This window comes from Xyrauchen texanus, chromosome 37 (assembly GCF_025860055.1).
Source record: "Xyrauchen texanus isolate HMW12.3.18 chromosome 37, RBS_HiC_50CHRs, whole genome shotgun sequence".
NCBI lineage: Eukaryota > Metazoa > Chordata > Actinopteri > Cypriniformes > Catostomidae > Xyrauchen > Xyrauchen texanus.
The window spans coordinates 14,997,611-15,010,560 of record NC_068312.1 but is presented as its reverse complement, the minus strand read 5'-3'; the positions used below and the strand labels follow the sequence as shown (position 1 = coordinate 15,010,560).

At 38.3% G+C, this 12,950-nt stretch overlaps 1 protein-coding gene across 1 annotated transcript in view; it reads left to right on the top strand.

Annotated features, from left to right (window-relative positions):
- The first annotated feature begins 3,069 nt into the window (after positions 1–3,069).
- Positions 3,070–12,950, top strand: part of LOC127631073 (leucine-rich repeat-containing protein 75B-like) — a 45,450-nt gene continuing 35,569 nt past the window's right edge. Inside the window, exons 1-2 of the mRNA XM_052109040.1 lie at positions 3,070–3,675; positions 12,678–12,806. Coding sequence (XP_051965000.1) covers positions 3,388–3,675; positions 12,678–12,806 — 417 coding nt within the window. The 5' untranslated portion in view covers positions 3,070–3,387. The remainder of the gene's footprint in view (positions 3,676–12,677; positions 12,807–12,950) is intronic.

The following is a 12,950-nucleotide window of genomic DNA, read 5'->3' as shown; positions in this document are numbered from 1 at the left end:
GCTTAAAGGTAATTGCCTCAACCTGTTTTAAGAGCTTTCAGGGACCAAACGTACCAATCACTGAGACAAATATTCTCTTGATGACTATACAGTCACCTCACCTTTATCTTAGTCATAGCAAAAAACACAAAGTGGAGTCCAAAAATCTGATACTAAGACCATGTTTAAAATCTGGGATTTGTTTTAGCAATTCCCTACACCAACCCCTAGCCAAATCCTAACCCTTATCTTCCCACATTTACTACCATAATCATAGCAAGGAAAACAAAAGCCTTCTGAAATTTAGAACGTTACCAGAAAATTCTTTGACCTTCTTACAGTAACAAAACTTGTCACCAACATTAAAGACCACAGTTATGTAATATGTTACCATAAAAACAACCAGTCAGCACTTTCCAGCATGGGACAGGACACATGAAGCATCACTGAGCCTGTCCATGAGACCTTTGTCCCGCTGTCCTTAGTCCAATTAGTGAGTCTAAGCAGGGATGGCAATTTGTCAGTATTTGTCTTCAGCTCCTCCTATTATGTAATAATGCACTGTGAAGGATTTATTAATATGCTTTGTCACCTAGCAGTCCCTTACTGTCATGAAACCAGAATCAATTGTTGAGTAAATAGATATAGAGTGTCTGTGTGCAGGGAGATGTGATTGGTGTGTGCGTTTGAGTGTGAGTACTGACAGAGAAGGTTAAAGGCCCCATGCATTTGCTTGACAAGCCAATTTTTTAATTTGTGTTTTTTAGCAGGACATTTTGAAGACCCTTTTTTAAATAACCAGTATGTTTAGGTTTCATCACAGTCATGAATGATGATCTGGTACTTTGCTGGACTGTTGCAGGGGAAGGTACATTCTCATTGTAGAGAGCAATTTATTGGGCAATAATCTGTGAAGTCCAGCATGAGTCATCAAGATTTTTGGTCCATTTTCCTGGAAGAGAAAGACTGTACATTTTAAATAGAAAAGTTAATTTTGGAGTACTTTTTATGCAGTGGATCAGTGTTTCTCAACTGTTGGGTCATGACCCAAAAGTGGGTCACAGGAATATTCGGATGGGGTTGAGGATAGTAGGGAAAGCACAATGCCATGGTACTCCCTCTTTTGAAAATGTTTAATTACACCATCTAAGCATAATTAAAATGATATGTTGAGCTTGCGTTTGGCACTTTATACATGCTAAATATGCCTCTAATCTGCAACCTGATATTTTCGTGTTGCGATTGAAGCCTGGTTTTCATGCGAGTGTGCGTTGTGAGCGATCACAGAACCACTTCTGCTCTGTTCTAATCGACATTATCTCTGGAGCATGCACATCAACCGGGCTTCCCACGATATTGCGGTGCAGACCACAAAACAAGTGAGGATTTGTTTAAAGTGCTATGTAAGATGTCAAACCCCTTAAACAACACAACAGCCCTGACATACTAAAAAGCAAACTGTGCTTTATGCTGTGTTCCTTTCAGGTGTGATTGTCATTCGGATGTGAGAAATTCCTTCTTGATATCTCCGATCTCAGACGATAAATGCATTCTATTACCAGATGATTGGAAGATGATGAGTAATGAAACAAATCTGCAAAGCTCCTGTTAGCATAGCAGGGGTTCGAGACATCTCCTATCATCCCAGCTGATGAACAATGCTGCAATGCTATCATTTGTGGTACAGGTGTACGATTATGACAGAATAATTTACCATGTTTTAATTTATTACGGTTGGACGGAATTTCGGTGCAACCACAGACTGATCACTGATCACGGCCCCCCTGTGAAAAAATCCTGGCACCATCCCTGGTGCCAACATGTTTGTGTGAGGTCACACACCTGCATCTCTGTGAAATCTGAGTTGAACTTTTCCACACGAGTTGCCAAGTTAGAATTCCGACTTAGAAATTCTATATACTGTATATATATATATATATATATATATATATATATATATATATACACTCACCTAAAGGATTATTAGGAACACCATACTAATACGGTGTTTGACCCCCTTTCGCCTTCAGAACTGCCTTAATTCTACGTGACATTGATTCAACAAGGTGCTGAAAGCATTCTTTAGAAATGTTGGCCCATATTGATAGGATAGCATCTTGCAGTTGATGGAGATTTGTGGGATGCACATCCACGGCACGAAGCTCCCGTTCCACCACATCCCAAAGATGCTCTATTGAAGCAACTGCCATGTGATTGGTTGATTAGATAATTGCATTAATGAGAAATTGAACAGGTGTTCCTAATAATCCTTTAGGTGAGTGTATACATATATATACATATGCATATTGTACTGTAAATATAAGAGCAAGTGCATAAAGGACTTTAAAGTCTAGACCTCCATATTTTCAGCAAAAAATTATAATCGTAAAAATGTAACTTGATGCATGCCCTTCTACTTGAAAACAAAACCATGCGAGATAAAAGAAAAACCCACCCAGACTACATTAAATACAGTTTTCATTTTTTACTTGGGTTGCCACTTTATGTCCGATGTAAAATCAGGGTCCTGAAGCAAAGTCAGTTGAGAACCACTGATGACCTCTTTAACTACATTTCCACTGGAATTTTAGAGAATTGATTTGAAAGTACTATTACAGGTGGCATGACATGACACACAGGCTGTGATGCAATTTGTGATGTAGGCCTACAAATTCCATGTTGATTAATCATTCAGCTAATACTGAATACAGCCTACAGGACCTACCTGGGTTAGAGGTAACAGCACCTGCATTCATTGAAGCAACACTGTAAACTATATAATCTAGGCTTAGTTTTTCCCACCTATTGTTACAAATTACAAAATCTGTACTACAATTTACTTAGGCTGTGACACTAGCAGTAGCTACGGAGCCCCATGTATAATCCCTGCCTGAGGTGAATTCACCAATTATTGAATAAACTGTATGAAAATCAGTTGTTTTAATTATCTCCTGCACATCTTTCTTGGCATATTGGGCACATACGAATCATTGCTGGCCAATGGCATGACAGTATTCTCTAATGATCCACGCGTGGTGCTGTGGAGAGCCTTCTTCACCATCATCCATCCACTGAATAACAACTAGACTAGAGCTTCAGGCGGACGTGTCCTGCTGAGAACAAACACAAATACAACGCCGTGAGAGTTGGGCTTATAAAGAAAACGTTTTTTTTTTATTATTGGATCAGGCTAGAGCAAATTTTATATTTTTGTGTCACGCTTAAAACTGGAAAAGGATATTTAATATAAGCGCGCGCAACGTTCAGGTAAAACGAGTACGTGGTACTCAAGTTAGGACCGATGTGGCGACTGCTAGACGTTATTGTCCTGGCTGTCATGGTTACGCCGTGAGGGGTAAGACGAACGTATTTAGAGTGTAACATTGTGATTTTATTGTAGTTTAAACAATGGGCTCCAGGCTTAGCCGTCAAAACAGTCTCGACAACGAGACTTTTTCTCGGAGGCGACGTAAGCATCTAGACAGCACAGGAGAGAGCGAGCGAAGCGCGAGCCGCGGCAGCGGAGACTTCTTGTTTACATCGCTGATGCTCAAGTCGGAGAAGCTGCCGGGGATGCTGAGGAGAGCCAACCACAGCCCTTATGTCAGACGAGTCGCCTTGATCCGAGAGTTGCAGAAGCTTCTTCGGGAGATGAAGATAGAAGAGGCGACGGACGTGCTCAAACTGTTGAGGAAGGTGAGGAGGGCAAATGACCTACGGTGCTTAATAAACGTGTGCATCCTATTAACTGAAACTGGGCAACTATAAAACATGCACGAGATTTGTTTCAGTCTTATTGCATGTTTTACTGCAGCTTATAAAGCCCCTGATTAAGTTTCATCACTGATAGGGTACAAACGTTGCACATATAGCCCACATTCGTAGCCTGAATACATAAACACAATAATATCTGTCATTAAGAAACACTTCATACCAATCTTTGCAAATTAACTGACAGATGAGGTATCCGGAAAGGTGAAGTGTTGCTTGGTCTGCTGCACAAGTCACTCTGTGCATTTCAACAGTGCAGCTTGCTTTATAGTGCTGCAGTGGGACATCTTTTGAAGGAAATCATTTCTAATTTGTGATTTGTTGCTCATATTATTTGTTGTCTAAACTCAAATTTAAATATAGTGTCTTCTGTATGTTTCCACATGGAACATTGATTCTGTCAGAGTGACCCATAACATCAAACACATTACTGAGTGTCAGAGAACAGACCACTGATGACAGAGGAAGAACCAGAGTTCAGGAGGCCAGTTACGAAAGTGTGTGTGTGTGTGTGTGTGTGTGTGTGTGTGCGTGTGTGTGTGCGTGCGTGTGTGCGTGTGTGTGTGCGTGCGTGCGTGCGTGCGTGCGTGCGTGCGTGCGTGCGTGCGTGCGTGCGTGTGTGTGTGTGTGTGTGTGTGTGTGTGTGTGTGTGTGTGTGTGTGTGTGTGTGTGTGTGTGTGTGTGTTACAAATGTCCTAACAGGATGCCTGGGTAGCTCAGTGAGTATTGACACTGACTACCACACCTGGAGTCGTGATTTCGAATCCAGGGCATGCTGAGTGATTTCAGCCAGGTCTTCTTAGCAACCAAATCAGCCCGGTTGCTAGGGAGGGTAGAGTCACATGGGGTAACCTCCTCATGGTCGCTATAATGTGTGGTTCTCACTCTTGGTGGGGCGTGTGGTGAGTTGTGTGTGGATGCTGCAGAGAATATGATTGTGGCAAAACAGTCATAATATATTTCTGTTGCAATTTCTTCAATTGCAGGCATCTAGCATTTATTTTGAATCAAGATTTTATTTTGACGGAAGCTTCTCACCAAATTTGAATAAGCTGTTTACTACATGGCCTTGTGTGACCATTAAAGCAGAAATGCGGTTTATATGTGCTACGCGCTTCGAGTGCTCTGCTCTGTTATCTCATACAACACAAATTATTAATATCTTTGGTTTTTCCACTGCTTCACACATTCATTTTAAAGCACACAGCTCATGCAGAAAAAGATTGTGGCAATTTGCTGTTTAATAATCAGACTAGGAACATATTACAATTTTAATTTGATTTATAGTGCATTAATTTTCCCCAAATATATCAAATTCTTGTGTGAGCATTTGGATGCAGTCGTGTGTCAGTCAGACAGTGTGCGGGTATTAAATTGAGTCGGTACTACAGGTACTGCAGAAAATCTACTGTAATACCATGTTTGGCTGAATGTTTTTAAAGGTATAGTTCAACCAAAAATAAAAAGCATTCTTCATCATTTACCCACCCTCATGTCATTCCAGCCAAGTATTTTTATTTTCTTTCTTCCAAAAACTCTGAAAATTAGACATTTTCCTCTTACTGTCTATAAGTATTGATATGAGAGCAAAAACTGTCACAGATTCATTAACAGTCCTGTTCACTGTATCAAAACACGATTAACATATGCATCATGCCTCATTATAATAGAGTTTTAAGCTTTTTAGATTATTCCCCAACAATCAATCAATGCCACTCTATAACACAAGCTTCTCTCTTTCCCTCTCTCTCTCTCTCTCTCTCTCTCTCTCTCTCTCTCTCTCTCTCTCTATCTCTCTCTCGCAATGTCTTCATTCTTGCAGCAGCTTGGTCTGCTATTTCATTCTAAATAAGCTCAAACGCTGTGCTGTTGATAATCTAATTTGCCCACTGTTATTTTTATAAATTAATCTGGTGCTAGCTAGAACCTGCAATGCTTTTGAACTAAACAGTTTTTTTCAGCTTTTGCAGACTTTCTTTTAAATGTTATTGACATGTCCAATGTTAAAGGCGAAGTTTGTAATTTCTGCACTACTAGTGTTGGTGAACAAAATTGCATAAATAAAAAAAAAAAATATGTAATAGGGGTGTGCAATATATCGCTGGCTAATATATTATTAGTTGTTAATGGGGAAAATCTAAATTGTGCAGATAGTGTGATGCCAAAGTCTTTCTAGCAAGACAGTCCACTGGCGGCCATATTTGGAATTCTCCCGGGAGCCTATTTTCAGTCATGACAGTGTAGCTCTTATCTACTTTAATGGGGAAACAACAAAATAAAAAAAACGGTTGTTCAAGATTATGATCAAAGAACATATTTCAAGTCAGCAGTAAAATCTGACAATGCGGGTATCATAAATTGTGCTTCTTTTCCTCAGATTACCTTAAAAATGCAATTTTCCCGGCTTGTATAGCTAATGCGCGTGCACATTCTCAAAATGATTGACAGCTGATGTCTGTATCTAAAAGTTGATGGCTCTTTTACCTGTCAGGCAGTACCTCCTTTCTACATCCATTGACCATTGTGCGCTAGAGCTTCTTGGTTCTTTGTTTCAAGAAAGTAGTTATTAATTTATTAGCTAGCAGCTCCAGTTAAAAGCTTAAAACGCAACTAAATAAATTAAAAATAAGTTGTCGGTTATCTGTGTCAGCCCAGAAAATCCATTTTGGTGCATCCCTAGTTTTCAAACATGTTTTCCTGTACACTCCCTGTCCTCCGTTGTTTGAACAAATAGATAGTCCAGCCCTCAAATCAAGCAATTGGTTGAGCCAATGCAGCTATTTTACACGGAAAACCCTAATAAATTCACTTTACTCAATTTATTGAGTTAACTTGTTCCCTTCATTTAATTATGGCCTCTACAAACCTTGCATAATTAAGTTCACTTAACTTGGTGTTCATTTAGAATTAACTTAATTATTTGAGTTAAGGTAACTAGATGCAAGTAGACTTAACTCAGATTTGCTACTTAAATGTTGTTGTTTCAACTTAATCATTTGAATTGAATGTGTTCAAATTTAGGTCATACTTTAGGTCACGCAGTTTAAAAAATGAAGATTATAACTGATTCTAGGTCAGTCATAAAAATAAACTTATTTCTCCACAGTAATGCATATATGCACATGCACAAGGAGAACTGAAAAAGTGTTATAGTGATGTCCGGTTCGTGAACGAATTGTTCTTTTCAGTGAACGAGTTGAACCATTTCACCAAATCAGACTGCATCTTTTGAAACACTCGAGTGCTGACTGCATTTCGAGTCAGCACTGATCAACACTGAAGTTAATCCATCTTTACCTGTCTCTCGGATGTGTCTGACACGGACTCAAAATGAGTTGATAACTAGGAGTAATATGATCCTAGAACTGGTGATATTTGCTTTTCCTAACTTTTCTTTGCAATAAAGTGCTCCAACGATTTCACAAATCAGACTGAACGTTCCGGTCACAACCGTTCTTGAGTCGACAATTCACTGAACTGAGAATCGCAACTTTCGGACATGTCCCACATGCTGAGAACCGATAAGCTGCTGATATTGAGCATGTGTGTGCTGTGTGATTAAGGGGGGCCAACTTGACCAAAGCGGATGCAGATCATCCTAATGGTGACATCACACAAAACATCTATGAATGAATGTTACATTTATATAGCCCAAACTACACTCAAAAGGCTTTACAGTGACCAGGGGACTCTCTTGAACCACCACCACTGTGCAGCATCCACCTGGATGATGCGACAGCAGACATAGTGCACCAGTACACTCACCACACACCAGCTATTGATGGTGAGGAGAGAGTAGAGTATTACAGCCAATTAATGGATGGGGATTATTAGGAGGCCTTGATTGAGAAGGGCCAATGGGGGGAATTTAGCCAGGACACCAGGGTTACACACCTACTCTTTTCAAGAAGTGTCCTGGGATTTTTAATGACCTCAGAGAGTCAGGACCTCAGTTTAACAAAGGACAGTACCTTTTTAGAGTATTGCATCCCTGTTACTGGGGCATTAGGACCCACAAAGACCATGAGCACCCCCTGCTGGCCTACTTAATACCTCGTCCAACAGCAACCTTAGTTTCCCCCAGTTTACTACCATCTAGGTACTGACCAGTCTCAACCCTGCTTAGCTTCAGTAGACAACCAGTCTTGAGCTACAGGGTGATATGGCTGCTGTCATTATTTGCAACCAAACTAATGTAAACATAAGGCTACTACAATAGAGCTGAAACCTCTATGAATTCTTGTGATAATTATTTAAATGCCACCATATGCTCCCTTTGATCAAGGAAACAATTAAATAATTCATGTGTAAGGCATTGTGGGTATGCCTCATTTGTGTATGCAATAGTTTGAGGTACTAACATCCTAAGTCTATGGATTTTAAAGAAAAATAAGTTCAAGGAACTTAGATATTTGAGTAATGAACTCAAAACTTGACATTTCAAGTAATGTTTAATTAAGGGCTAGTTCACCCCAAAATTTAAATTCTCTAATCATTTACTCACCCTCATGCCATCCCAGATGTGTATGACTTTTCTTTCTTCTGCAGAACTAAAATTAAGATTTTAGAAGAATATTTCAGCTCTGTAGGTCCATAAATGCAAGTGAATGGGTGCCAAAAATGTGAAGCTCTAAAATCCACATAAGGGCTTGTCTGTTATCGTCACTTTGTTTATTTCTGCTTTTACAGTCCTATTTTCAGTGTGTCCCTCTCTCAGTATGTGCTGCTAATTACATTGAGAATGTGACATCCCAGAGCAGAGATTCTTTTAATTAACACACAGAGATAGTCTTGGATACCTATGCTGGGACAAGCATGCCACCTGAGATCCATGGTGAGCTCCTTTGTGTGCACTCTCAGCCTTTTCTAACACTGTCTCATATTATCAAGAAACAGAGAATTGAAAATGGGTCTCATGTTTCTGAGCTGTTATCAAAGCCTTACAGAATTAGAGTGGACTTCGAAGGGACTGATACTACAGAGATATTCTGTATGTCTTGGTGACAGGGCTGGTGGTGATTCAGTGATTTGGCATACTGGATCTAGATACCATCTAACAGGTCAAGAAAACAAGTTGACAGCCACAGATCTTGCATGATGTCACTTGAGGTGGCTGACAGCCACCGCTTGGCAATTTACCACAGTCTCATTCTCAAAAGGGTTGTCATAGAGATACTATAATTGGAATTCTTGGATGTCACTAGGGCTGAAACGATTAGTCAACGTTATTTCATTGTCGAATAGTTGTTTGATCTCATTTAACGTAACATGAGATCACATTAAACTCTAATGATGGCGTGTGAGAGCAGCACTGCAGTTCGCCTGACTGTGGAGAGGAAGAATTACACAGATCACTGTCCAGATGCACTCTAAACTTTCCAAACAGCTTCAGCTGATGTAGATCGCAAAGTAAAAGGGAATTATACAAAAATACCAAATATAGAAGCACTCTCGTTGTGGAATAGGTGAAGTCGGAGCTCTTGAAAGGAAACACCCCGGTGTTACATCTTAAATGCAGTTATATTGAATGCATTATAGCTTTATTAAAGTTCAAATAATATCGATGAAGGTCATGTAAATATTTGCAAACTCCGAAACTGGCATTTCCTATGAGTTGCGTGAATGTCTCTAAGGGGGAGAGATTGAAACTGCATCCGGCTGAAAAACAATCTGTCGAGGGGGTGCTCGTCCCCCTCACGCGCGGTTGCCGCAGCTAGATTATAACGTGATTGATCGTAATTTATTGAATCATAATATTTGTCACTGTGCATTTCTTTTCGTGAAGAAATGTGGCAATACACAGCTTTATTAAGAAGAGAGAGTTTGTTTTTTGTGAGTTAAAGAGTTAAAGAACAGAAAGGTGAGAGAGGAAGTCTACAAAATACATTTATGATTTGTTTTTGTTTTGGCTTGTTTTCCAATAAAAATATCAAAAACTAATTTAAAACAATGTACATTTACTTTAGGAACAATTCTGCAGAAGAAACAATTGTTGAATATAATATTAAAAATACAAATATTTTGAAATATCTAAAAATCCTTAAAAATGATGCATTCACATGAGAACCAGCATATAAGATATTTATACTTGCTTTTAGAGAATAGATCTTGAATAAAATTATATTTTGTCTTTACTGCACTCGCAGAGTTATAACCAAGTGAAAAAATACATGTAAATACAAAATACACTTACTGTATATTTAAGATACATTCTCTTAAAGCAAGTCTAAATATCTTATATGTTGATTCTCAGGTAAATTTATCTTGTTTTAAGAATTTTTATACTATTTCATATAGAAAACAAGATGAAAACACTTGATAGCAATAGGATTTTTTTACAGTGAATTTCTTTAGAGTGAATGTCATTTAGAGGTATTTTTAAAAGATGATTTTGTCCTCTTTATTGTTTAGTAAGCATATTAAATACAACCTTTTAAGTTGTTGCACAAGCTGAATAATCAGTTAAGAGCTAATGATTAATCGTTCCAATAATCGCAGAATAGTCGATTAATCATATCAAAATAATTGTTAGTTGCAGCCCTAGATGTCACAGAAACTGGAATTTGTGTATGCAGGAACAATAATTATTTTCATATCCTTAAAGGTTTTTATGATCTTAAAGCTGAAGTATTTCATTTCTGCACCACTTTCTTCACCAAATGGAATTGCAAGAATAATCACAGTTTTCAAACAGATGACCAGATGACTTGACCAGATGGTCAAACCAACAGAGCAATGTTTCTTTAGCGTCACATAGCCAGTGTTTGTACTTTTCAGAAAAAGTAACAAATGAATGGCTTACTCATATATGCTTCTATATATAAAACTAGATAGGAGAACATATTTAACTAAAAAATTACACACTTCAGCTTTAAATTAGGGTAGGAATGTCTAATCAGTAGCTCTCTGTCACTAATATTTTTGGGTAATGTTGTTGGTTCTCTTTGTGTGTGTTTAAACTAATGCTCAAACTAAGCTAAAATGATGTCCATTAGTGTAATGACACATTGAGAATAAAGATGATCATTATAAGAGTCAAGGATCATTAGATACCACACACACACACACACACACACACAAATATCCAGCTTTCTCATCTTTTGAGAAGTGCATGTGCACATAACTGTTTCTTAACATCTTGTTATGCCCTTTTTTCTTAGTCTTCTCACTCGCTGTCTGAATCTCATAGAACACTATTGACATTTACATTTCTTGCACACAGTTTAACCCCAATGTAGCCAATCAGCTGTCCAAACAGACCATGCTTGTCAATCAGCATTTTGCTGGTGAACACTGTACCACTTAGTATCAAGGTAACTAGATATCACCAGTAGAGTTTTCTGAATTATGTGTGTAAAATAATATATAATTAGCACTTACTTTTGGACGCACATACATTTTAATTTCAAAGTGCACAAATTTTCCTCACATCTTTTATGTGTCGTCTGTACAATAATTTGCAAAGTCTGCGATGAAGTTATTTTAATAAAATTTTCAATGCCAATTATTATTGTAGTGTAGTCAGAAAAAGACGCTTCTAAATAGCACATAAAAAACAAACAAACTGTGACTGTTCTGTTTATGTCAGTCAGGTGGTCTCTTACTGTTAAAATGGGCAGTTATTGGCCAGAATAGGCTTTTATTGACCCTTTTTTCTGATTGTGATTAGTGGAAATAGGGAAAAAATATTATATAAAAAAAAATTTTTAATCTAGAGCAAATTTATAACATTATTATATGTTGTAATATTACCCAGGCATCAATAAAAAGAAAAACTAGCGACAGTAAATTCGGGATCTTTTTTCTTTTGATTGCCATAATCCCAGACAGTAGGTTGACATTTCTGTCTGTGCTTACCGAAATTCGAAACACTGCCCCTAGTGGCCAAAGTGTTGTTGGGCATGTGGGCACGCATGAGCTCCATTTTCCTTATGAAATGTCCACAGAGGGGTGCCAATAGTGAGTTGTTAAGTGAGTTGTGTTCAGTACAGTTGTACAGTACAGTATGTAATACAGTGTAGAGGAATGCATGTTTTATAAACTGAACCCAACTGAAGGTGCATTGTCAAAAGTCTAGCATCGCGAGACTTGCTAGATCCACATAAAATCTGCACAAAGCAACATAATCCAGCCTTTACAAGTATTGAAATTTATGCTAGCCTAAGATGGTCACACAGTTAAAAGTTATGGAGTGACCCCTGTGTTCCCTTTTTTGTGGGAAGTGTATTTGACATTCAGCACATGATAAAGGGAAGAAAAGAGAAAATGTTCTGTGTTGGAAGGATTGACAGAGAAGGTCTGGGACAGAAAGGTGGGTAGGTGTGGGCATCTCCTTTCCTGCAGCTAAACACATTTAAGCATGCAGACTCCAACCCCACAGAGTGCAAAAACCTGTTTTGATCAGAATATGCAAGTCACCATGGATAAAAGCATCTGGTCTATGAATATTAATAACCCAATGGAGGCAGTTTCATAATCCCCTCTCCACTAGAAAGTCTACGGCTGTCTTAGTGAAATTCCTAAATCTTGCCATTCTAAAGCTATTCTTGTCTATCTGAATCAAGGTTGTATCATACATGGAAAGTTATGCTGTCTTAGATTACCGGTATCCACTTTGAAAGGTACCCAATTGAAAAAGTATTTAACAGTTTCTTGTAGCTCAAGTCATGTATTCAATTCCCAGGGAACGACAACACCAGCAACTTTTACTGAAAAAAGAAAAAGAAAAGAACAATAATATATAGCTCAAATGTGCTGTAAGTGGCTTTGGTTAAAAGCGTCTGCTAAATGTGTAAATGTAACAAAGATAAAATAAAATCTTTATGTTATGAAGAGGTATGCATGGTGAAATTGCCAGAAAACACAATATAAATTAGACCTAAATGAGATGGAACTGATAAATATGTGCTCTCTTTTTCTGTTTTCAGGACTTGGGATTAGAGGGCACATCACTCAATGATATCCTCTATAAGAACGCATCCTTTCTAAATCTGGTGGACCCCATTTCTCATGAGCTCCTGCTGAGCTTGGCCAGAGACATGCAGTGCCCAAAGAAGGTGAGTCACCCAATATCCCTCGACTGTGTAATTTTTTTGCTTTTTGTTTGCTATTTAAAAGTCAACGTAAAGAAATGTATTTGCATAGTGATTAGTTATACTGATTTATTGCAGCCATCAAATGGAGCTCACAAGCAATTTAGT